The sequence below is a fragment of the Exophiala spinifera genome (genome assembly GCF_000836115.1).
Source record: "Exophiala spinifera strain CBS 89968 unplaced genomic scaffold supercont1.1, whole genome shotgun sequence".
Classification (NCBI taxonomy): Eukaryota; Fungi; Ascomycota; class Eurotiomycetes; order Chaetothyriales; family Herpotrichiellaceae; genus Exophiala; species Exophiala spinifera.
In genome coordinates this window covers 3,586,787-3,610,105 of record NW_015622513.1, presented here as the reverse complement: position 1 = coordinate 3,610,105, position 23,319 = coordinate 3,586,787, and the positions used below count along the sequence as shown (strand labels likewise).

Sequence of the window (23,319 nt, the reverse complement as noted above, 5' to 3'; positions counted from 1 at the left end):
AGTAACAAGTAGCAAGCATGTGAAGGGGTGATTATAGTTTTTTATCTCGTGTACGAATATGACTGAGAGTACGAGAATCTGTTCTCAGGTATGCCATCTGATCGTGGTTTGCTGAAGTCTTTGATTGATGCCGCTGTCATGGGGAGTGGTTTTTTGTTTTCTATCTTGTCCTCCGGGCAAAGTCCTTCTGCGCTGTTCTCATCACACGTACCCGGGTGCTCGTGAGTATCGATTGTGGCTGACGAATGCGTCGATGTGGAGCTGCGAGTCTCTCGTGGTCGACGGTCAATGGATAAGTTTTAGGTGCGGGAGACGGTGGTGGGTTGATGCGAGGGCGTCGACCAAGCATCGCTAGCATAAGAATAGCACGAGTCGGTGTCGCCAGTCGGATCGAGAGCTTCAGCGCATGGATGCAACGTGTCTGCAGGTACGTCACTAACTAGTAGTTATTAGTTAGCTGGCATGGGATTTACTCGTACTGCCGGAGAGGACGACGATTGATTTTTTTCCCCTCTCAACGCTCTTCTCTCGTCGATGATTCCCACATTTATTGATCCCTCGCCAATGCACCGTCGCTCTATCGATAGCCGCTCGTCGATGGAAGGGATCATGTTCTGACGCTTCCCCAGTTTTCCCTCCCGGGTTGCCTCTCTCATTGAAAGAAGAAGCGTTGAGTCTCTCCACCATCAGGCCTTTTTACCTTTCTTCTTGCGTCCGCCGTCCCTGCGCCTCGATCTGCTTGCCACTCGGTAGCGGGCTCTTTGTCCACGGGCCTGCGCAGTTTGTATAACTAGTTCGTCTCGTGCTCGTAGCATTTCCAAATTTTACTCCAACGACATATTTGCATCCCATATCTGTACTGTACTGTACCATTCCATTGTATCTTCCCTTTTCCTTTGGACACTCGTTACAAGTCTATACACACAGTATATTTATATTCGTCATGCGCCCTGCACAGCTTCTGGCCATCGTGGCTGCCCTTCCTTCCACGCTCGCTGCCTACAAGGGCTTCAACTATGGCTCGACCGGACGGGACCAAGCTGCGTTCGAGGGTGAATTCAACTCGGCGAAGAACTTGGTCGGCTCCAGCTATACCTCCGCCCGCCTGTACACTATGATCCAAGATGGCACCACCAACACCCCCATCTCCGCCATCCCGGCCGCCATCAACACCGGCACGTCGCTGCTGCTGGGCCTGTGGGCCTCGGGTGATACCTTCGCCAACGAGCTGGCCGCCTTGAAAGCCGCGATCGAGCAGTACGGTACCTCTCTAGCCCCTCTCGTCGCCGGTATCAGCGTTGGGTCGGAGGACATCTATCGCATTACACCCATTGGAATTGAGAACAACTCGGGCGTCGGTGCCGGGCCTGCCGTCATTCAAAACTACATCTCTCAGGTCCGATCGGCCATCGCCGGGACAGCACTCGCGGGTGTGCCGGTTGGTCACGTCGACACTTACAACGTGTGGACCAACTCGAGCCAGAATGCCCTGATTGCAGACTGCGACTTCCTCGGTGTCGACGCATATCCGTACTACGAGGTGAGTCTTGATTGATTTGTACGATTTCGAAAGAGGTTGACTGACACACACATCGTGAATAGACCACAAAGGCCAACAGCATCGCGAACGCAAACGCCACCTTCTGGGACGACTACGAGGTCACCGTCGCTGCGAGCCAGGGCAAGCCGGTCTGGATCACCGAGACCGGATGGCCTGTCTCGGGCCCAACAAGTGGCCAGGCCGTGGCCTCGGTTGACGACGCGAAGACGTACTATGACGATGTTGCTTGCCACGCGTTCGCGAAGAACATCAGCACCTGGTGGTACATTCTCCAAGATACCGGCGCCAGCCCCAGCTTCGGCCTTGTGGGTGCTGGTACTCCTCCTCCCACGACACCTCTGTACAGCTTGAGCTGTTAGATGAATTTTGAGGAAGCGGGGTGCTCAGCAATTTAAATGAATTATGAACAAAAGTTGGTAGAAGATGTGGGCCTGGAAAGCTAATGTTCACCATGACACTGGTAGATGATTGGAAATACATAGACACTATAATGGAATAAATAATACGTGCGACGAGTACTCCGTACATACTCGTACTCGTAGATCAGATCAATTCGGTGCCTGTCCGGGCGCCAATCAAAATCTGATTTCAGATAGAAACAACGCTAAGCCTCTTTGAGCATATCAACATCCAGTGTGTAAACAACCTCGACCGTCACCATTCAAAACTATGACCAGTTCCTCCATACTTGCCTTTGCTGACCAACTCCAGGTTACTATCGACACTAACACTCTACCCTCAGACGAGCAGCACCGGCGACCCTGCGGAACCCTACTAGGTATCAACCCTCGCATCCAGAACTGAACATCATACATGGTTCAGATGCGTTGCACCAATAGAGACAGCACTACTTGAACTGTATTCCAAATCCCCATCGCCATCGAGCCAAGCGTCGAGCCCAGCATCATCATGGCTCCCAGGAAGCCCACCAGTCCCGCAAAACCACGACGCGTCACACGCGCTCGAGCTGCAGATACCAGCCCGAAAGCTCTCGAGGAAGCGCCGAAGCGGAAAACAGCCACCACCTCCAAAGACGTCCCGACGACGACTAAGACGAAGGCCATCGAGGCGAAGTCTCGGGTCTCGAAGAAAGTAGACACGAAGACGCCGAAGAACACGCGGTCGACATCGGTCGTGCAAGTCAGTGAGACAGATGATGAAGACGACATGATTGTTGTTGCTCAACCACAGCCGAAACCAACTCGAGCATCGCGATCGACTCGCACGACGACAACCGCATCCGCGGCACCCACACTTGCAGCTGCACCTAGACGGCGAATAAAGGTCACGCCATTGGATGCACCTGTTCCAGAACCCGAACCGCAACCTGTCAAGAAGACAACAGCGAAGGAAAAGAAACAAAAGTCGACTGAAACGACAACCAAGTCCTCTACGACGCGGGCAAAGAGAAGTATAGCGGCAGCGAAACTAGACGAGAAACCCGAAGAGCCTGAGGCCGAGCACGAGCCTAAGAGACGCGGAAGGGGGCCCAAGGTAGCAACGAAGGCAGAGCCCGAGGAAATCGCTCCCGGGGCCACAACAACCGCGCGCAAGACTAGGGGTCGAGCAAAGAAAGAAGACACGCCAATTGAACCTGACAAGCCCGTGTCGGCGGCTCCAGTGACCACAAGACAGACACGCGCGAGGTCCGGGTCAACAGCATCGGCTACCGCTGCGGGATCTACGATCAACGTTGTCATTCAAGCACCAGCGCGCAAGAAGGTCACATTCCAAAACCTGCCTGAAGATGACGAGGATGAAGAGAAAGAAAACAAACGACCCGTCACATCCTCCAGAGTGAAAGGTATAAAGAAAGCCCCTGCTTCTTCTGCTCCCGCGGCCAAGGAATCAGAAACAACTTCAACGGGAATGCGGGCAAAGCCTATCCGCAAGCCTACGGTGGCCACCAAGTCGACTCGTGGCGCTACGAGAGCAACAAAAGCTTCCAAACCTGCCGAGACAGAAAAGGTGATGCCGCGAGTGCTCACTCCCAAGAAGATCACGCAAGTTGCCAAAGCGCCGCCGGTCGATGCTGACGAGGAAGATGAGCTTGCAGGTGGCAAGACTCCTGTGCGTGACCTTAGTCTTTCCCCGAGAAGAGGGCATATGTCTCCAGTCAGACCAATGTCGCCTGTGAAGACACTAGATTTTACACCTGCGCTCCAGTCACCGGAAAAACAAAGATCAAATACGTCTCCTGGGATCATGAGTCCACCTCGACGAATGCCGTCTTCACCGTTCAAAGATATCTTGAAAGAGTCTCCACGCCGTGCACCAGAAGGCGTGACCATTTTCCGTGCCCATATTCAAGATCCGAGTAACAACAACAACGGATCCATGACTTTGAACCCAACCAACCAGCCGCAATTGCTGCAGTCTCCAAAGCGCGGGTTGGCAGAGAACATTGTCTTTCCTCCATCGGCTGTGAAGACGCAGCATTCTCCATTGAAATCGGCGCTGATGTCTTCGCCAGCCAAACGTTTGTTCTCACCGTCAAAGCAGAAGACGCCGGCTCGATTTTCACCTTCACCTGTCAAGAAGCAATCTACCCCTGTAGAACAAGCAAAGTCTCCCGGAGATGTCGACATCGTCATGTCGTCTCACTTTAGGCCTTCCATGTCTCCTCAACGAGGCGCTCGGGTGTACAAGATGAGTGAAGAAGAGATCGCCCAAGAGCTGGTGGCGGAGATGGACTTTGATCAGTCTGTCTTAAACGTGCGAAGCCCACTGAAAGTAGACAAAGCCAAACCTGTCATCGAGACTCCAGATGGAGCACTCGAGGCCCATGAACCCGCTGAAGACGATGAGGACGGACACGAGGACCACGATGGATGCGTTGAACCAGCATTGGTCGATCCTGCTGATGACCTAGAGCAGGACCAGGTCTCTGAAGCCGACAACGATGAGACAGTCCTCGATCCGGCCTTGGTGGAGCAAGGTGCCTTCGACGAGGATATGGAAGATGGCAACAGCCAAGATGATGCAATGACAGAGCTTTCCGAGGATGAAAATAGTCCCCAGCCTGTCCAACAAGCTTCCAGCAAGACGCCGCGTTTGTTAAATGCTCTTTTCCACCGTCTTCGGGAGATTGACGACGAATCCGAGGACGAACTCTCTGCAGATCAAACACCAGTAGGACGAAGGCATCCTAATGTAAGTGCTGCAAACGTTCAATCACGGCTCTCCACTGGCATTGCACCACCCAGCGCTTCCAGAGGCCTCGGCTTCACTCCACTTGTAGCCCAGGTTCGTGACTGGCGTGCGGCAAGCCCAGATAAGAGAATGAGCTCGACGAGCAAGACGCCTATTTCGGATGTTGTATTTTCGCCCCTTGCGCAACTGCATGTCGCTGGATCTGTGGAGGTGAATAGACAAGATACTCCTGCGAAGCAGGCCCAGAAGAGAAAGTCGATCGCTGCTCGACTATCATTCGCGCCTTCCTCAACTGGAAGCCCAGCACGGCCCGACTTCTTCGGTGAGGGAATGGCTGCTCAAGAGTTTGAGGAACAAGCTGAGGAGCTCGCAAGAGATCCTGCCCAGGAAGAAGATCTTCATCAGGTCATGCAGCAGCAGGACGACAACGGAGAGGATAAAGATATCGATGTGTTGGTTGACGAAGAGGATTACAATTCTGAAGCGCCTAGCCATGAACCAGGCGAGCTGACAACGGATCTTATCAAATTTACCAATGCCTCGGACACTGCCATGGTCGATTTCCAGGCTCTAGCAAACGAAGCCGAGGTAATGGCTGATGGTAAACATACCGAGGGAGAGGTCGATGACGACGAACTTCAACCTACAGAGCCAGGTCATAGGCTTTCGACAGTCGAGGAAGAAGACAATTCTGTCTTGTCATATTCTTCAGAGAACTACGGAGACGAAAACTCAAATCCTCCTGCTCCTGTCGGGTCGGAAGTCACTGAGCATGTTCCAAAAATTGATTCTCACGAATCTGCAGATGAGGATGAAGCCGCAGATGAAGAAATCATCAGCGGCACGGTCCTTGGTGATGCATCCACGAGCGTTGCAGTCTCTCCCTCAGCAGTTGGAACCACTCCTATGGCCATTGAAAAGAGCATAGAAATGGACTTTAGCGTGACTCCGGTCCGACCAGATCCAAATGTCGCACGAGTTGTCCATACGGTCGCCAAAGTCCCTCTGCGTCCAGAGGGCGAGATTCCTGCAACTTCGTCTCCCGTCAAAATGCAGCGCAAGAGACCTAGATCACTATCAACGTCAAACTCTTTGTCGGTCAAGAGAAGAAGCTTTGCTTTCGGTGGCCCAAACGACACGGCCATCATCAGTGCTATGCGTGCTCCCGATGGAAACGGAGATGGAAACTTGAGCTCATCGCCACAACGTCGCATTCGCAGTGCCGCACCAAGCCCTGCACACTCTCTTTCCACTGCCTTTTCGACCCCTGGTCAGCATAGTTTTGCAGTTGACGATTTCGGCGACAGCACGCTTGATGGCATTGAATTACCAGATGAGGAGATGTCTTCGGATGTCGAAGTTGAGGACCATCGAGAAGAAACCGAACCTGCACGGCCCGCCGCCAACGACGATACAATGATGACTATCGGCTCGTATATGTTCAAGACGCCTGTTCCCTCGGCGAAGATGCCTAAAACTAGCATGCTTCCTCCTCCGTCTACGGCAAAATCAGTTGCAGCAAACACTGCAACACCAAGCTACGCCCGGTCAACCAATTCTAGCAGACGGAAGAGCATCGGCACGCCGTCTCATGCCGCAGCCAGTGCGATTGTGACTCCTGTCGTCCAAGCTGCGACTCCCGCTACAGTGTCGAAAGCCAGAACCAAGACGCCGTCAACGTCTCTGAAAGGCAAGACTCCTGCGCGAACGCCACTCAAAGCTATTAGCGACGGCCCCCTCAACGGGGTAGTTGTGCACTGCGACATTCACACGAGCGAAGGGAGTGATGCGTCAGCAATCTACGTTGATCTTCTCACAGCCATGGGTGCACGCTGCGTCAAGGAATGGCGATGGAACCCACGAGCATCCCAGGATGAGGCCGCAGAGACTCCTGGGCACCATGGACAGGTAATTGGCATCACGCACGTCGTATACAAGGACGGCGGTAAGCGGACTCTTGAGAAGGTACGAAGTGCAGGAGGCCAAGTTCTTTGTGTCGGCGTTGCATGGGTCCTCGAGTGTCACCGCCAGCAATCATGGGTTGATGAGGCCTTGTTCTCGGTGGACACTGGTGTCATGCCACGTGGGGGGTCAAGAAGGAGAAAGAGTATGGAACCTCATATGTTGAAGAACGAAGGCGGTCATTTGACTTCAAAGAAGAGAAAGAGTTTACCGGCGAAACATTTCAAGTACCAGGATACGAAACCGTCTGCTCGTGGGAGTTTGGTCGAGCAACGGTCCGAGATGCGAAATGGCGACGCTGATGCCGATATTCAACAGGATCATTCTGTGGAGGAGTCCAACATCGACATCGATACCGACACCAGCATGACGCACGCTGATAGCGAGGACCAGGATGATTCCATGGCCGCCGGCCACGACGAGTCCTTCGGCTGTGAGAACGACGAAAGTGGAGTCGAGAACTCAGCAGACTCGGGGAGCGAAATCAGTTCGACTTACAACTCTCCAGCTGCGGCGACAGTGGGCGAGACTATGCACTTTTATGAAGTGTCCAATACTACTTTGACGGCACCTGCACAGTACGAGTCGTCGGAGTTGCTCTCCTCATCACCTTTTTCGAGAGAGGAAGGGTCCAAGACTGGTCCGCGGTCCGAAGTGAAAATGGCAGACACACGCAAGACGACGCCACAGTCCGATGAAAAGGTCAATTTGGAGGTTGACTACGATCCAAGGACCGCTGCTACACCGTTGACTCCTTACATGCGGGCCAAGGGTGGCAATCTTGGTGGTCATCGTGGTGTTGGAATGGACAAGGCATCTGCAATCATGATGAGCGCGCCTCCTAAACAGACTGGTCGGTCATTGTTTGATGATGGAGAAGAAGGAGAAGAAGAGAATGAGAACTCAGAGATTGCTCAACAGCAGAAGAAGAAGAACAACAAGGGAGAAAACAAGTTTCAATTGAAGATGCGTGGTGGTGGTGTGACTGACAAAGGGCGGAGGAGAACTCTAGGTGTCAACGTCGGCTTTAGACCTGTCGTTGGAAGTCCTTTGAGAAAGGAGGAATGAATAACCCACCTACCTACCTCAGCAGGACACAGGGGAAGCACCTCAGGAATCTTAGGTACCTAGGTACGTCCCCCGGCAGGTGGATGGGAGTGTGGCGATTTACAGTGTACTCGTACCGAGTGAGTAACTATCGTAGGGTTTTTGTTTGGTATGGTTTTTTGTTCGGTTGCAGGTCTGTCTGTGTGACAGATAGATAGCAGGAGAACTACCTTTGAAGTAACGTACATTGCGCGTGACGTTGGTTTTTTTTTCTCCCCCTCGTGCTCATGTACACCGTCCCGTCTTCCTTCCTTCCTTCCTTTCTTTCTCTCTCTCGTCATGATGGACGGGAAACGGCAAAGAGGTGTTGTTTGTTACACACCCCTCGAAAACCGTGGAAGCCAGAAAAATACACACATTGTGCTGAATCCTGCTCGAGGATCGAGGTATTGTAGGTTCCAACGTAGTTGACGAGGTAATTAACTAGGTAACTACTTGGCCGGTCTCGGGAGGATCCAAAAAGGATAGATTTGTAGGTGGAAACCTCCTGGCGGCTCGTCGATGCAGCAGAGTAATATTACACCGTGGTACTTACTGTACCACCTGCCAGTTTGCCATCGACCATCGACCCAGCGCGACGTTCGGTGCGAGGCTTTTGGGCGGGGGGGGGGGGGGGGGGGGGAGCCCGCCTTTCTTATCACTCGCTGGGCAAAACCAACCTGCACTTCCAAAATCACCTTCCTCGTGCTCCGTCCTTCAGGGTGTACTCACTCCATTAGGTACGTACATGGGCTATGTATGCATTCTGAACCGCTCGGCGCATAGATGTAAAACATAACGTCAGCGCAACCAGGACGATTGTTCGCGTCGCTCCACTTTGATATGTAAAAAGAAAACAAGATCTTAAAATCAAAAGAGAGAAAAAAAAGCCATCATCGTCACTACCCAGTCTCACTTAATCGATCCAAAGTAGCCATTTGACCACACAACCAATGGTTCGAAATGTACCGGTGACCAAGCGCACAATGGACACAATAGCCCAAATCAACCATAGCAAACTAACCACGGTCCATTCGATGCCGGCGAATAACAATAACCGCAAAAGCCTAATTGGACCTCTTCGTCTATTTCTCATGGCCTTCTCAATCGAATCATTCAACTCCTTCACCGCAAGAGTACTTGTCGTGGTCAACTTCATACCGAGTTCCCCTGCGTGGTCGGCCGTCGTCCGGATCTGTGGCGTCATCCTGTTTTCAATCATATCCTCCAACTGCTGCAACTGCATGTGGAGACGAGGTGCGACCTCTGAACTGAAGAGCTGGAGTTTCTCATTAAACACCGCAGAGTGCTGGTCCAAATTCCTCATGATATTCTTGGCGGCCATGATATAATATTCCCGCCTCTTGCACCGTTGGCGTTGGGTCATGCACAAGTCTTTCTCCACAGGATTGAGGGTGCCGAGAAAGAACTTGGGCAGTTCAGGCATTTCCTCTTCCGAACGCCGACCAATTTCTCGAGCCTTTACCGCCGAGCTGTACAAGAGCGCTTCGGCACGACCGATGTCGCGCCAGGAGGTCCCGGTACTTTCGGATTCCTCCGAAGTCGTTGGAACACGGGTCAGGTCGCCAGCAGATCGACTGCCGTGGAGACCCGTCAAACCTGTCGTAGAGCCGAGAGCAGTGTTCAACAGCTCCGATGCATCTCGGGATCGACTCAAGTCAATAGCCGCCCCGAACCCGTAGCTCTGCTTCCGTTCCAATTCGCTCGGAGAGATCGTATTCCCTGTGTCGAGCTTAGGAAGAGACAATCGAGCAAGGCGCGGCGAACGAGACGAGGACCTATGTTGCACTGCAAGGCGGGAGATATGGTCTGTACTATCGCTCCTGATGCCATCTGTGCCAGGAGACAATGCTTGCTTCCTCTGCTGCTGTTCCTTATCCCTTTGAAAGGGTGATACGAAGCTTGGGAGGTTGGGATTATTGTACTGAGGACGGCCATTCTCCATTGGGCTAATTCGCGATGTTGTGGGCAAGAGTCGTTCACTTTTGGTGCTTGATACAGTAGATGACCTTGATAGTGGGCGCATGGGCGGGGGTGTTTTTATGACGATGCCATTGATACCCGTCTCCTTTTCCGAGTCTGAACCACGGTATGAGCGAAGACTTGAGTCGGATATCGACATATGGTGCCGATGATCAGGCGGAGGAGGGTCACGCTTCCAGATGAAATCCCCGACTCTAGACACTTCATTTCCAACAAGCTCGGCGATACGACCACCTTTGAAGATCCCGCGGAACTTGAAATGATCACTTCCACCAGTACCTGCTGAGCGGGTGGTGACTTTGCTTATGGAAGTGGACTTGCTATCGCCTGAGAGCAACCCCCCAAAGTCGTCGGTGTGCGTGGATTCGGTTCCTGGTTTTGAAAACGGACTCAGGCTTCTCGTCATCGGACTAGTGCCACGCGAACCGTTACTTTCCGACTGATGTTTGGTCTCACCTGCAGATTGATTTGGCTGTGCTTGTGGAGCATGCGCAAAGTCAGTAGCGCTGATGTGCTCAACGTCTTTCGAATCCTGCTTGCTGTGGAACGGATGGAGGATCGAGGACATATGCTTCCTTGCTGGAGATGATCCTCGACTCGGAGGAGGTGAAAGGTTGATTGCAATACTTGGCCACTGCGGCACGTCAGGTGAATTCTGAGCAGTGGTAGTATCGTATTCGCTTGACACTCGTCGGGGTTGTTCTTGGTCTAGACTTGAACGAGTTGGAATCTTTATGGAGGTGGGACGGGACAGTTCGTCCCTGTGGCGTGATCGACTAAGTGGTGAAGCCTTTTTCAGATTTTCGATTTTAAGCATCTTTGTTAGGGCCGAGTGATCAACAGACGATCTCTTCGAGTTCAAGGTCGACGACGGCTGACTAGAATCGTTGACGTGGGGAGAATGCTTAGAGGGTGAGTCGCTGCGATGTGCGTCTGTTCCTTTACCGAGGGGAGAGTGTAGCCGTTTGCGCCTGAGCCTCCTACGCCCACGGTCAGTACTGTTATGTTCCGAGGACGATGACTCCGATCCATCAGACTCGCTATCGTGGAACAGTTTGTGCCGGATGCGTGACCGTTCTCTCGAACTACTTGACTCCTTGGCCGGTAGAGACCCTCTGAATTTGCTTCTGTGCGTGTGCTTATGGTGGGCAGATTTGAATGTGGGAAGCTCTGGTAAAGCAGAGGGAGGAACCTCATCCGGGCCCCCTGACTCCACATCCTGTTGAGTAGGGGAGTGCTGTTGCCGTAGTGTAGACGGAATTTCTACAGGAGTTTCGTTTCGCCAACCAGAAAATCTGAAATGAGTGTTTGGAGGGTATATCAGGTTATTGTCACGGTCTTGGATCTTGGTCTTGTTCAAGCCTTGCTCTAGCCAATATGCGTCTGCGAGGAGATCAGCAGGGTGAGTGACCCAGTCAGAACGCGGCCGAGTCGGCTTGGAAAAATAAGGGTCTTGTATCCTTGGGGAAGCGGCACTTTTTGCCTCAACCGGGGAGCCGTCTTGTTCTTGATCATCCGAGGCTGCTGGTTTCTGATCCAGGGGAGGCAAACGAACGCACTCTAGGGGATCATGCTGAGTCTCCGAATGGCTCGAAATTACAGCATCTACCCAGGCCCTGACCTTTTCTATGTCGTGCCAACCATCCGCCTCACTATCAAGTGACGTCTTCTCCCAAATGCGCAATTTGCGGTTGCGGACATATTGGAGAGGGTTGTACGCTTTCTGCATGGCCTCAGCTCCAGATGACGGTGCAGGCGCACCAGGCCTGCGGATCGGTGGTAGATGTGAGAGTAGCCGTCGATGCTCATGGGCAAGTTCAAAGTACAGCTTTGCCTTTTCAACGCGCGCCATTGTAGCTGGTGATATCTGGTCTGGAAGGTTTATGTCAAAGTCGATGAGATCATCGTCCATTGCAGGTGCCTTCGACTCGAGTCGGCGACTGGACTGTTTCGCTTTTGGTGACCCAGTTCTCGAGGATTGTCTGCTCGTCGCTAGAAAGGGAGCGATACTTTTCCTTTTCACAGTACTTCTAGGATCAACCGTTGACGCAGTAGAGACAACACGACGTTCGCCTTGATCCAATGATACGTATCGTCGACCCGAAGCCAGTCTCCGCCGGCCTTCACTCAGGTTAAGTGCCATCTGAACAATCTGCACCGAGTCCTGGTCATATCCAACGCTCGCACCACGAGATGATTGGGCCTCATCATCACGCGAGCGCGATGTCGCGCTCCCATTTGTTTGAGGCTCCTGTTGAGACGAAGACAAGGACCTCCGAAAGTCAGTACCAGGTATCAGAGCACCACCGGCTGACTTGTTGTGTACAACAGCTTCGTCTCTGAGTTCGCTGGCCAAAGGTGAGCTTTTAAAGGAGGGATTGAGATTGGCATTATTCCTGGACCTTCGCTTGGAGATAGACAGCTCCGAGTCTGTGCTGTCTCTCTTCCTTCTAGAGTCGCTGCGAGAGGCTGTCACTGAGAGGCGCGACCCTCCCTTTGCATTCGTGATAGGCTCGAGCAGGAAACCTCCAGAATTCCGCGGTATCTGGTATGGCGCGGACAGATTTTCTTTTCTCCTTCCTCTTTCTTTTTCCTTTCCTTTAGATCCATCACTTTGAATGCTGCTCCCAAAGGAGAATCGTTCTGATAGGTGGCGGTGATCATGATCATGGTTTTCGTCTGCGAAATTGTGAGAGCTCGATGCCACCGAGTGTGGTCTAGCAGTCTCTCCCCTCACGGGATCTTGGAAAGAATGGAAGGTGGGAAGCGGCAATGCTTTGCGCTCGTCAATAGGATCTTCGGAGACCCTGGTGGCAGCTGGGCCATTGGGAGGGTTCGAAGTAGAAGTCGACATCCAGGCACCTGCCCATGAGTGCAGGTGTTTGTGTCGTGCTATCGCAGCTTGCTGCGCCCTGGCGGCACTTCGATCATTGCGGAGTGATGATTGGGAAAGAGTTTGTTTGTTCCAACTCGTGTGACCAGACGAGAAGGGCTGTGACCAAGTTCTAAAAGAAAGTAGCAGCACACAGCAAGGATGGCCTGTACGAGTTAGTAACGATGTTCCCAGTAACTTTGGTGAGTAATGATGATCGAGCCGAGGGTTGACGTGACGGAGGATTCTTTAGCGCCACCGCTGTATGGAGTATGGGATCCAGGTGCCCAATGTACAATGGAAGCGGTTGGGTCTAGGAAGGCCCAGTCCACCCTTACAGCCTATAGATAGGGCTAGTGAGGCTCTCTAAGGGCACTTGGACGAACCCATCCGGGGGTACCTATGACTAGTCCTGGGTGGGCAGCAATAGGCTGTACTTAAGCGACGGACGCCAACGGATCGTGCCTAGAATTCGCCCTACACCAAAGAAAATCTATAATCTGAAATCTCAGGTATCCTACCGAGAACTCACGAGGCCAAACGACACACAGACTGCTGCGACGTCCGAGTATTTCAGTTTGGTCGCAGCCAGACATACCAGGTATGAATGAAAGGACGCAATCGGCATGGATAAAGGAATGAAACCTGTTACTCTCCGTCTAACAGACCCAACAAGACCAGCTTGGCGTGTTCACTGGTAGGGATTCTGTTGTGCCCTCCATGTCGAAGGCGCATCCACTGAAATTGCTTCTTCCCGTCCTCGCTTTTCCACTCTTCGTGATCCAGATTCCTGGAGAAGCCAATGTCGCCCTTGGAGGCGGCTTGCAGCACTCTATCCCAGCTGGCGCGTCCTTGACGCCATGGGATCTCCCAATCGTCGCGAGCATGCAGCATTGTCAAGCGGAGCTCAACGTCGGAATTAGCTGCGAGCTCTGCCAGTTTATCCGTCGTCTCCCACTTGTCCACGATCTTTCCGAGAATCCACTGCTGGAGGCGAGGGTAGGGAAGTAATGGAGACAGTAATGGGGGCGTGATTCCTTTGATAGAATAACTTTCGAGAAGCTCTCTCAACGAGGTGAAGCTGGCAATGAGTACCAAAGCCTTGAACGGGGCCTGTCCAAGTCTCAGTACCCATTCATGATAGGTCGCAGTAGCAATGAAAGTTCCCATCGACTGGCCAAAAAGGATGATCCGAGATGGGTCTACCCCTTTCTTAGCATTGCTGCTATCAGCCCCAAGTCCAGTGAGGGTAGACAGTATTGTGATAGAATCTTGTACTACCCCATCTTCGGTTGGACTGCCTGTGCTCAGACCAAACCCTCGATAGTCGAAAGTAATGACATGGACAGGTTTGTCTGAGGTCGAGCTGCTCAAGATTTGTTGATAGGTAGGAGGACGATACGCGGACGCAAGGTGAGCCGCATTACCATGGAAGCTTACCACAATGGTTGCGTCAGGATCCTCTAGCAGCAGTCTCAAGCCTTCTGTCTTTCTGGCTTCATTCCACGGTTTGAGCCCAAAGTCTTCTTGGGATGTCAAGGATTGCTCATGTCCCCGATAAAGGTGAAGGGGAAGAATGTGCCATGCAAAGAGCGTGACATTGTCTGGGGTCGTAACTGTAAAGGGCTGAATCTGATGACGCAAGAAGCCGAATTGCTCAGTATTGTCCAGATCCTGGAAATATGTCGGATTGATATTATGGGCATAAGTCGCATTCCTTTGGACTGTAGGATGTGTCAAGGCCCCGATCAACAACGCATATGCAAGGCCGCAGGCCGCAAGAGTCCAGTACGCTTTGCGGAAGAAATTGTTGAAAGCCATCGAGGATACATCGATGGGAATGAAGCATATGCAGAAACGCTGGAGCAAGTGCACAATGAGACTGTTGAAGAAGGGTTATCTACCCCATATTGATTGCAATATTGATCAGTACCTGGCTGTGCCAGTACTACTGGGGGAGTTTCGATAAGCCTGCGACAATATCTCGCTAGACTTTCCCTTTAGTTTGCCGCAATCCTTTACTGTGTTTCCCAGTCTATACCTTTGCACCTTCTGAGAATCCAGGCTCCAGTAGTCTAAATCTGTCCTTCAAGTGCAATGACAGACCCGGCGCCCCCGAGACGAACATTGCCGGCTCGAGAGCGAGGAGATTCTCGAGCCACCAAACGAAGACCTTCATCCCCAGCTCAGCCTGTGGCCGCGCCAACGCCTGGCAAGGCCTCGACACCAACTCCATCTCTCGAGCCTCCGCGCCAGAAACGCAAATACACGAAACGCGTCAAGCTAGTTGGAGCAACAGATGCGACGGAGGAGGCATTACCAACTCGATTTGGGGCTCACAAGCCTTTGCCAACTTCTGCAGAAAAGCCACCGACAGACCTATCACCAAATGAATATCAATCTATCGCCGAAAGCGCTGTCCTTGCCGCATCCCTTCATCATTCCCGTATGCAGTGGCTATGTGAAGGCGTTTTCAAAAAGTACTGGGTCAAGCCTGTCAAGAGGAAAGGTGTGATTGAGGCGCCCCCGAACAATCCTGATGTCAAGTCTATGCAGAAGTTGGGTGGTGCGACGGTTACCATTGAACCACATATATTCGACGTCGTTTTCTATACAGTCAAAGATCCGTCTGCTCCTCAGCTATATCAGCGTCACGCCAATCAACATACTGCAAAACATATGATCCCTCCAGCACCACCATATGGTATGTACCAACCACCTGGGTCGCATCCGATTCCCAGACCGCCGGCCCAAGTACCTCCGCCTTCACAGAGGCCAACTGGAACACCTCCGGTCCCAAACATGGCTTCGCAGGCACAGCCACAGCCAACACCTCCCGCTGGTCACCCCGCGAAATTACCCACGCCTACCGGTCCTACCGGTCCTCCAGGTGACTCGACCCAACAAGAAGCCGTGCCTCGACAAGAGCAAAGCACCCCAGTCCCTCCAAAACAGGTCTCCGTTGCACCTTCGCCGAAAGCGTCTCCTTCGACACCACAACTTCCTCCACAACCGCCTCAAAAGACAACTAACCCACCGCCTGGACCCAATGGGCGACCTACCACGACAGATCCTGTCATTCAGATGTTAGCCGCGAGAGCTGCGTCAGACCCTAAACTGAAAGAACTGATGAAGATTGTTGCAACTTCCAAGGCCTCCCCAGAGCAACTGAAAGAATTCCAGGCTCACATTGACGAATTCAACGAGGTAGTGCGACGACAAGAGGCCGAGCGACGGTCTAAAGCTGCAGAGCAACCACCAAACAGCAAATCTTCGACCCCAGTAGCGGGTGGAGGCCCGAAACCCGTTCAGCCCGAGTCCAAACCACCCACGCCACAACAAGCACCTACTTCGCATATTCCCACCCCGTCCCCTGCACCGGTGGCGGCGCATCCGTCCACATATGGTACACCACAACATCAAGCACGTCCAACGCCATCCCCCTCGAATTCGACGCCTGGAAGCGTACCTAAATTCCCTCCGCAGCCTCACGGTCTTGGTCCAGCGGGATACGGAGGTTATCGGCCAGTTCCGCCTCCGCCTCCTCCGCGGACTGAGCCAATCATCAAACACATCGTCCTCGAGATCACAAGCATACCGTCTGGTGGTCAGCAAGCATCGACAGATCGTTGGCTCTTCCCTGAATACGCAGTATTGGAATTACGGCAGGGAGGATTGGAAATGCTGTGCTCATTTCTCGTCGAACGGCGGGGCTCCGATGTCCTTGCTAGCAAGGGAGACCAACCTTCCGATGAGGGCAGTAAATGGAAAGCTGATCAGGAATACTACGAACCTGTGACCATGACTGTGAGGGCAACTCACCATCGCACCATCGAAACGATTGCGCGTGCAGCGAAATTACTGCCGGAGGTGCAGGCCCACATGAAAAACGTGCTGGAGAAAGCGGAACGGGCACCAAGGGAGTACTTAATGCATCAATTGCCGCGCGACGAGGGGGCGGATACAACGGAGGGGTTCATTGACAGTGGAGTGGAACTTGGCAACGAGTCCGCCTCTGAAGACGACGAATTGAAGGATATCTATGGCATCTGAACATTGGTCGGCGTTGATCGCAGCGTTGGACCTGTTGTTGCCGATCTATGAATAGAATCTTGACACGTGATCGGCGATTCATTCCTTCACATGTTTGCTGGCGCTGGCGTTGGGCGTCGCAGAGCCAAAGCCAACGCCCAACGCTGTCTTCTTGTATACCTATTCGTGTAATGAAACTATGATATTACCAAAATCATCGTAGTCACTGCATCGTCACCGATGTTGGTTGGCCCAAGCACCACCACGTCGCCCGGAAATGCACCTCCTCAGATCCGACCGAGCTTCGGTTCAAGGAGCGGACGAGTCATTTGTACATGTACTGTCCTATGTCGCCGCAAAGAGTCCAGCAGGTACTTGTTGTGCTCGTAGGTCTGCAGAGGAGCCACGATCGTCCAGCAGTTGGCTGCTGGCCGGATCCTACAGCCGCGGCGGCATACAAATTCAAAAGTAAAGCGATGGGTTCCAGGTGGATTCAAGGCACGACTATCGAAAGCCACTGGGAGATCGAGCAACTCGTAGAAATAGCCTTTGTAAAATTATGCCAAACACCCTACGTATCTGTGCTGTCCTGGGTCTGTACATGTCTTCGGCGCCCACTGTTTTCCTCATCCAGCCTAGAGCCTCACCGCGTCTTAACAAGGATCTGCTCACTGTCGCCAGTATCTCTCAGTTGCTGCTCGCACTGGCCTGAGTCGTACGATACTCGTACCCTGGCCATCGATCTCGATACCTTATTCTCTGGCTATCCTTCCTTATCCATCACCGTCATCCTCGTCTCCCTCAATTCCCCGTCGATAACGCCGTGGATTCGTTGACATCCTGAACACATCATTTCCCATATTCGACTACGGCCTACAGAACCACTGTCTTCTGACAGCCACTGATACCCTCCTCATCGATTCCCTTTCTCATGCATATTCGTCCCCGTACAGTGGTCGCATGTCGTTCATTACCCACAATCCCTCTCCCTTCCCACCTCCTCCTCCTTCTTCTCTCCCTCTCTCCGATCCTTCGCCAAAACCTACCCAGATAAAATTCTTTCGACCTGCTCAGATGGCCCTGTTTGCCCAGCTGGCCGTCTACCCTCCCTTGGCACAAGTAACCGTGGTGTCTCCGACCCGGGGAAAAGTACGTATACGCTCTGTCTTGGTTTATGTTGGACCTTTCCGCCGAAGACGATGTTCTCATTCCCCCCCCCTCCCAGCATCTACGCAACCCTTCTAATCGTCACTCATGCATAATGACGTCTCCATGGATTTCTTCCCTGCTAACCGAAACCATAGTTCAATTTTACCGTCGTCCTTGAGTCCTCGACATCTCTACCCCAGAGGCCGTGGGAAGTATCGATATGGTATGACTTCGGCGCTTATTCCGGCGTCAAAGCGCCCTGGCGAGCCCTGGAACTCGAATTGGTCGACCACACACCCGCCGTGCTTCATGACGACACTTCAAGTTCCAATTATCGATATACTTTTTCCGGCGACCTCGACAGTCCTTATGTCTCACCGGACAAGACCTACAAAGGCCGGAGGGTTCCGTTCACCATTCGATATCGGATCGATCCGGACAGTGACTGGTCCTGGGTCTACCACAACTTTGGCATCAAAGACGGAGAACTCATTCTACAACCTCCCATCGATCCGAACTTTCTCGGGGCCTACCCAGTTGAGATTGGTGGAGGCTGGGTCATAAGAAAGACTCCCAGCGAGACCCCGGACGCCCGACTGTACACAATCGAATCCTCTCATCCAATTCCCACCCCCAGAGAAGGAAATGCTAAAACAGAATCACTTGTTCTCGGTCGGGTGACCCAAGTTAGCAGATGGTTTGGTCTTGTGCGGATATGGGAACCGTGGTTGGCCCCACGACATGGAGATACCCTATTTCGCCTGAGTGAACCGGCAATTCTGCTCTCGTTCCTGCGGTCAGATGGTTTACACGTGGTGCTGTTGGCCATCAACGGCGTCGATGAGGTACTCACTCAGTTCGGATCCTCCCCGAGTGGGGAGATTGTGGTGGAGGCGAGGAACGACTCTGGCAAGGACCGAAAATTCAAGGTTCTGGCGGCTTCGGCATGGAAGTTTGAGCTTGCAAATTCCGCCGTCATGTACGAGGCGCGCAAACTGGTCCGGCAATCGATGGCCTATAGTCGGCTAGTAGAACAACTCGATCAACTGCCAGGAAATATTCGAGCGGAATCAGTCGACTCGGATACGGTACTCGTCAACAGCAACAAGAACACGACGGATGATCCTCCCGCGACGCCACAATGGTTGGAGTCATGGTACGACAGCCTGGCCTATTGCACCTGGAACTCCCTCGGCCAAGACCTCAACGCAGAGAAGATCATGGCAGGCTTGGATTCTCTCGCTCAAAACAAGATCCACATATCAACCCTCATCATCGATGATAACTGGCAATCGCTGGATGGTACGCAAGGGGAGACGCACCAGTTCAACCGGGGGTGGAAAAGTTTCGAAGCAAACCCCCTCGGTTTCCCCGAGGGTTTGAGGGCAGCGGTATCCAAGATCCGTGACACACATCCTGCCATCCGCGATGTGGCAGTGTGGCACGCACTCCTGGGGTACTGGGGCTGCATATCACCCGAGGGCGAGATCGCGCAAAATTACAAGACCGTCGAAGTCAACTTTCGTCAAGGCACGCCCATGGCTGGCCGGAAACTCGTGGTCCACCCGGACGACATCCATAGAATGTACGACGACTTTTACCGGTTTCTGGCCAACGCCGGCGTGACTGGAGTAAAGACCGATGTCCAGTTCTCCTTGGACCTCCTGGCGGACACTGCCGACCGTCAGTCTTTCACCAACACGTACCAATCGGCGTGGACGCAAGCCCATCTGCGTCACTTGGCAGGCAAAGCCATCTCTTGCATGTCCATGATTCCTCAGATCCTCTACCACAGCTTTCTACCTACGACCACGCCGCGGATTATGCTTCGGAACAGCGACGACTTCTTCCCCGACGTCCCCACCTCTCACGCCTGGCATGTCTTTGTCAACGCGCACAACGCACTCTTCGTCCAACACCTGAATGTCCTGCCTGACTGGGACATGTTCCAATCGAGCCACCCGTACAGCGGGTTCCATGCCGCCGCCCGCTGTCTTTCCGGCGGACCCATTTACATTACGGACACCCCGGGAGAGCACGACGTGAACCTGATCCACCAGATGACGGCCCTCAACCCGAGAGGCCAGACTGTGATCCTCCGGCCCAGCACGGTCGGCAAGACCATGGGAGTCTACGACAAGTACGACGAACGGGGCGTGCTGAAGATCGGAGCCTACGACGGCAGATCGGCCGTCGGGACCGGTCTGTTGGGTGTGTTCAACATCGCCGAATCGACCCTCAGCTTTATCCTTCCCATCACCAAATTCCCCGGAGTCAACGCCCCGGACTCGGGGGGAGTTTCGGAGCAGAAGTGGGTGGTGCGTTCCCACGTTTCTCGCCGCATCACCGCTCCGATCCATCCGTCGGACCCGATCAGACCGGACGGTCTTCTGCAGTGCACATTGCCCATACGCGGGTACGACGTGTGGAGTGCTCTTCCCGTGCACTCCTTCACCTTGCCGTCGGGTTCCAAGCTCGACGTCGCACTTTTGGGACTGCTCGGCAAGTTTACCGGCGCATGCGCCATCATCGAATCCAGGTTCAGTTTGCCCGCCGAGGACGAGTCCGACGCGGACGTCCACCACCGGTCAGGGTCAACACGGTTGAAGATCCACGTCCAAATAAAGGCTCTCGGGGTGCTTGGAATCTGGCTGTCCGATGTTCAGTCCGCCTCGCGCAAGGTCGAGGACATGATGGTCATGATCCAAGGCAAGCCCATCCCCGAAGATGCCGTCAGTGTCGACACGAAGAATGTACCGAACGGAAGCGGAGTTCTCGAGATCGACGTCGACAAGGCATGGAACGAGATGGACCTCAATTCGGGCTGGAGTAACGAAGTGGGCGTAGATGTGTTTCTGAAGTGATTTGCTTGCCTCTGTCTACCTTGGTCGTCGTCACGACTTTTTGTCTTCTGACCATTTATCATTTTTTACCGACCCATGGACATTTTCTTACTCGACCCGAAGCAAGCCAGGATGTTGCTCTGCTTCTGCCCACCACATGACACGGCGATTTCCCAGCATGAACGTACGGAGTCAAATCTTGTTTCGACTACTGTGGCGCTTCCGTCCAAAGTCGGAAGAGGGGGTTTTGGATATCCTGGTCCTTACCACCACCACTAAGACTGCTGTACCAGAAAGTGTAGTAGTATCCTTTGAGAGGGGTTGAATGCGTTCCACCCGTCTCCCAGTCTCTTTTTCTCCGTTTCTGGATGCCATGAGACTTGTCGAGGGTCACGCACATACAATACGTACGTTATCACCCGGTGTCTTTCGAGTTTCCTCATTTGTGGGGGATTGTGGAATCTCAAGAGCTATAGGGGGGGACGAGGGAGTAGTGCTACAGGATAGATGAAGGGAGGAGAACGGGGGTGGGAGATTGAACCAGATACTCAAGCAGCAGCAGTAGTTGTGGGTCTCGCAGACATTCCTGGCTCACCGGACCACAGGACAAAAACGGAGAGATGAAAACAGATGGCAGGTAGGCATGTGAGGGAGGTGAGGCAGTAGAAATAACCATGAGCAAGACCAAGAGCAAGAGTAAGAAAACGACATGAAAAAGTGCCCACATCAATTTCAACGAGTAAGCTTTGCTTTGCACGACTGTGCTTCCATGCACTGTACTGTACTCTCCCTGTCCCTCTCCCGCTCCCGCTCCACCTCCCTCCACTCATAAGGTGTTGTTTGACGGACGGTGCAATATTCCCTTTTTTACCCAGCTGTCGGCCAAATTTGTGACTTCATATCATGCGCAGGGAGGAGCATTAGCGTGATAATGTGACGATGTAACAATCAACCAAGAATCTAATTTGTTTTTGGGTCGGATCCGTGATGATAGTGTCAAAAGTACAGGTGTTGAGTATGAAACTGTGTTTGGATGCGTATGTTTGCACTGCGTACTGGCGACCAATCTATTTCGACGACTCATCATAGAACCCTTCCTTTTCTAATCGTCGTCTCGCTTCCTCAAGAGCCCAAGTTTGTATCCTGTTTGTGAACAACCAGAGAAGCAGCATTAGCGACCATCATCCCAACAGCAAACGTACACACACTGACACATGGAAATAGACCGGGGGAAAGCGAGAGGGAGGGAAAGAGAAAGTTGCCGAAGGTGGACGTCGGGCTAAGAGGGGGAAACATGGGAATGAGGGAAAAGTGTAAAGGTAAAACTTACGAAGTATCTTCTTTCATCGTATACGCCGCAATGGCAACGACCCAACACCCGACAAACACCCACGCGAGTCCTTCCCAACCTTCCTTTTCGTACTTTTCACCCGGCCGCTCACCCCAGAGCCATCCAGCAGGAGGATCAAAGTGGTCGTCGTGGCCTCCGCCGTGGTGGGCGCCGTGGTCTCCTCCTGTTGCCGCTGCTCCGTGGTGGTCGTCGTGTCCCGCTGAGTGCGTGCTCGCGAGACGCAGCGGTGTCCGTGTGGCGAGTACGAGTGGGGCAATCCTAGTTGTTGTAGTTGTTGGTCGAGACGTCGCGGACAGGATCGTCTGCGAGCTGCGCGCCGCAAGGCGTGGAAGGCTGCGCGCGAACATTGTATGAATCTGTGACCACCAACTTGGGCTGAATCTATTTTTCCTTTCCACCCAGAGAGTGTGTCCTCCGAGTATGATGATGTGAGTCCGGAGATCGTCCGCCCGCCCCTCGGTAAAGGCAGTCTATGTCAATCGGAACGTGAAGGAGTGCTGAGAGGATGGCGACGGGAGCGGTAGATAAGAAGCGTGCAAAGCCCAGGTCGGTGCACCACCTAATTTGGTTATCGAGGCTGCAGGAAGCTTATACGGCTTCACCTGGATGTCTTCCCACCCACAAAAAAGCGGTTAAGAGTAAGCAGGTGACAGTGGAAGCAGTCCAAGGGTCAATCAACACACCGTTGAGACTGCGGTGAGGTTGAACTTCACACCCGAACTGCAGAACGCCAAGACAAAATTGGAGTTGGGAAGCTTCCCCTCGACCGTACAAGTACATGCAGCACCTAAAGATTCACCGTACATAAGGTACCTGCTGAGCTAAGGATCCTCCGTATTCTGATACGTTAATATGTGAGGTACCTCGTAAATGAAGAACGGTACGTGAGGTGGGTAGATTCAATGCTCGTCAAAACGTGATTATCATCATTAACAGCCAAACAGCAGCTTACAACAAAATGCTACATCATATACCCTATTTCATGGTGGCTGTGTGATGCATGATACCCGCTATCTACCTAGAAAAGTAGGGGGCCATTCAAGACTGACTCACGACCTACAGGTAGGTATGATCTCAAAGCACACAAACGAAAGCAATAATCAATCCATTCCAATGCCGTGCATGTCAATCAACTCGACAGACCTAAGATCAATCCCAGGCCCAATGCTAAACGGATTTTGTGCTTGTTGCTCGGCCTTGCGTTTGTGTATCGTGGCCAGTATCTTGCAATCATGTATGTGTATGGAGAGAATGGGAAGACAGCTCTCCATCAATGTCTAGTCCCTGGCTTTCAGTCCAGTTTCGG

At 52.8% G+C, this 23,319-nt stretch overlaps 7 protein-coding genes across 7 annotated transcripts; 4 read left to right on the top strand and 3 right to left on the bottom strand.

Annotated features, from left to right (window-relative positions):
- Window positions 1-943: 943 nt before the first annotated feature.
- On the top strand, window positions 944-1,920 carry PV08_01318 (uncharacterized protein; the record flags this gene model as incomplete). The annotated part of the gene is made up of 2 exons (XM_016375680.1): window positions 944-1,540; window positions 1,603-1,920. 2 exons carry the CDS (start codon window positions 944-946, stop codon window positions 1,918-1,920), a joined length of 915 nt encoding a protein of 304 aa, XP_016240956.1.
- Window positions 1,921-2,470: 550 nt separating this feature from the next.
- On the top strand, window positions 2,471-7,744 carry PV08_01317 (uncharacterized protein; the record flags this gene model as incomplete). The annotated part of the gene is made up of 1 exon (XM_016375679.1): window positions 2,471-7,744. The coding sequence occupies one exon, from the start codon at window positions 2,471-2,473 to the stop codon at window positions 7,742-7,744; it is 5,274 nt and encodes a 1,757-aa protein (XP_016240955.1).
- Window positions 7,745-8,678: 934 nt separating this feature from the next.
- On the bottom strand, window positions 8,679-12,620 carry PV08_01316 (uncharacterized protein; the record flags this gene model as incomplete). Its single annotated transcript, XM_016375678.1, has 1 exon — window positions 8,679-12,620. One exon carries the CDS (start codon window positions 12,618-12,620, stop codon window positions 8,679-8,681), a length of 3,942 nt encoding a protein of 1,313 aa, XP_016240954.1.
- A 666-nt stretch (window positions 12,621-13,286) lies between these two features.
- PV08_01315 (uncharacterized protein) lies at window positions 13,287-14,459 on the bottom strand (the record flags this gene model as incomplete). Its single annotated transcript, XM_016375677.1, has 1 exon — window positions 13,287-14,459. One exon carries the CDS (start codon window positions 14,457-14,459, stop codon window positions 13,287-13,289), a length of 1,173 nt encoding a protein of 390 aa, XP_016240953.1.
- A 276-nt stretch (window positions 14,460-14,735) lies between these two features.
- PV08_01314 (uncharacterized protein) lies at window positions 14,736-16,691 on the top strand (the record flags this gene model as incomplete). The annotated part of the gene is made up of 1 exon (XM_016375676.1): window positions 14,736-16,691. The coding sequence occupies one exon, from the start codon at window positions 14,736-14,738 to the stop codon at window positions 16,689-16,691; it is 1,956 nt and encodes a 651-aa protein (XP_016240952.1).
- A 1,053-nt stretch (window positions 16,692-17,744) lies between these two features.
- PV08_01313 (uncharacterized protein) lies at window positions 17,745-20,683 on the top strand (the record flags this gene model as incomplete). The annotated part of the gene is made up of 2 exons (XM_016375675.1): window positions 17,745-17,819; window positions 17,975-20,683. The coding sequence occupies 2 exons, from the start codon at window positions 17,745-17,747 to the stop codon at window positions 20,681-20,683; spliced, it is 2,784 nt and encodes a 927-aa protein (XP_016240951.1).
- Window positions 20,684-21,988: 1,305 nt separating this feature from the next.
- Window positions 21,989-22,360, bottom strand: PV08_01312 (uncharacterized protein; the record flags this gene model as incomplete). The annotated part of the gene is made up of 1 exon (XM_016375674.1): window positions 21,989-22,360. The coding sequence occupies one exon, from the start codon at window positions 22,358-22,360 to the stop codon at window positions 21,989-21,991; it is 372 nt and encodes a 123-aa protein (XP_016240950.1).
- Window positions 22,361-23,319: the final 959 nt, after the last annotated feature.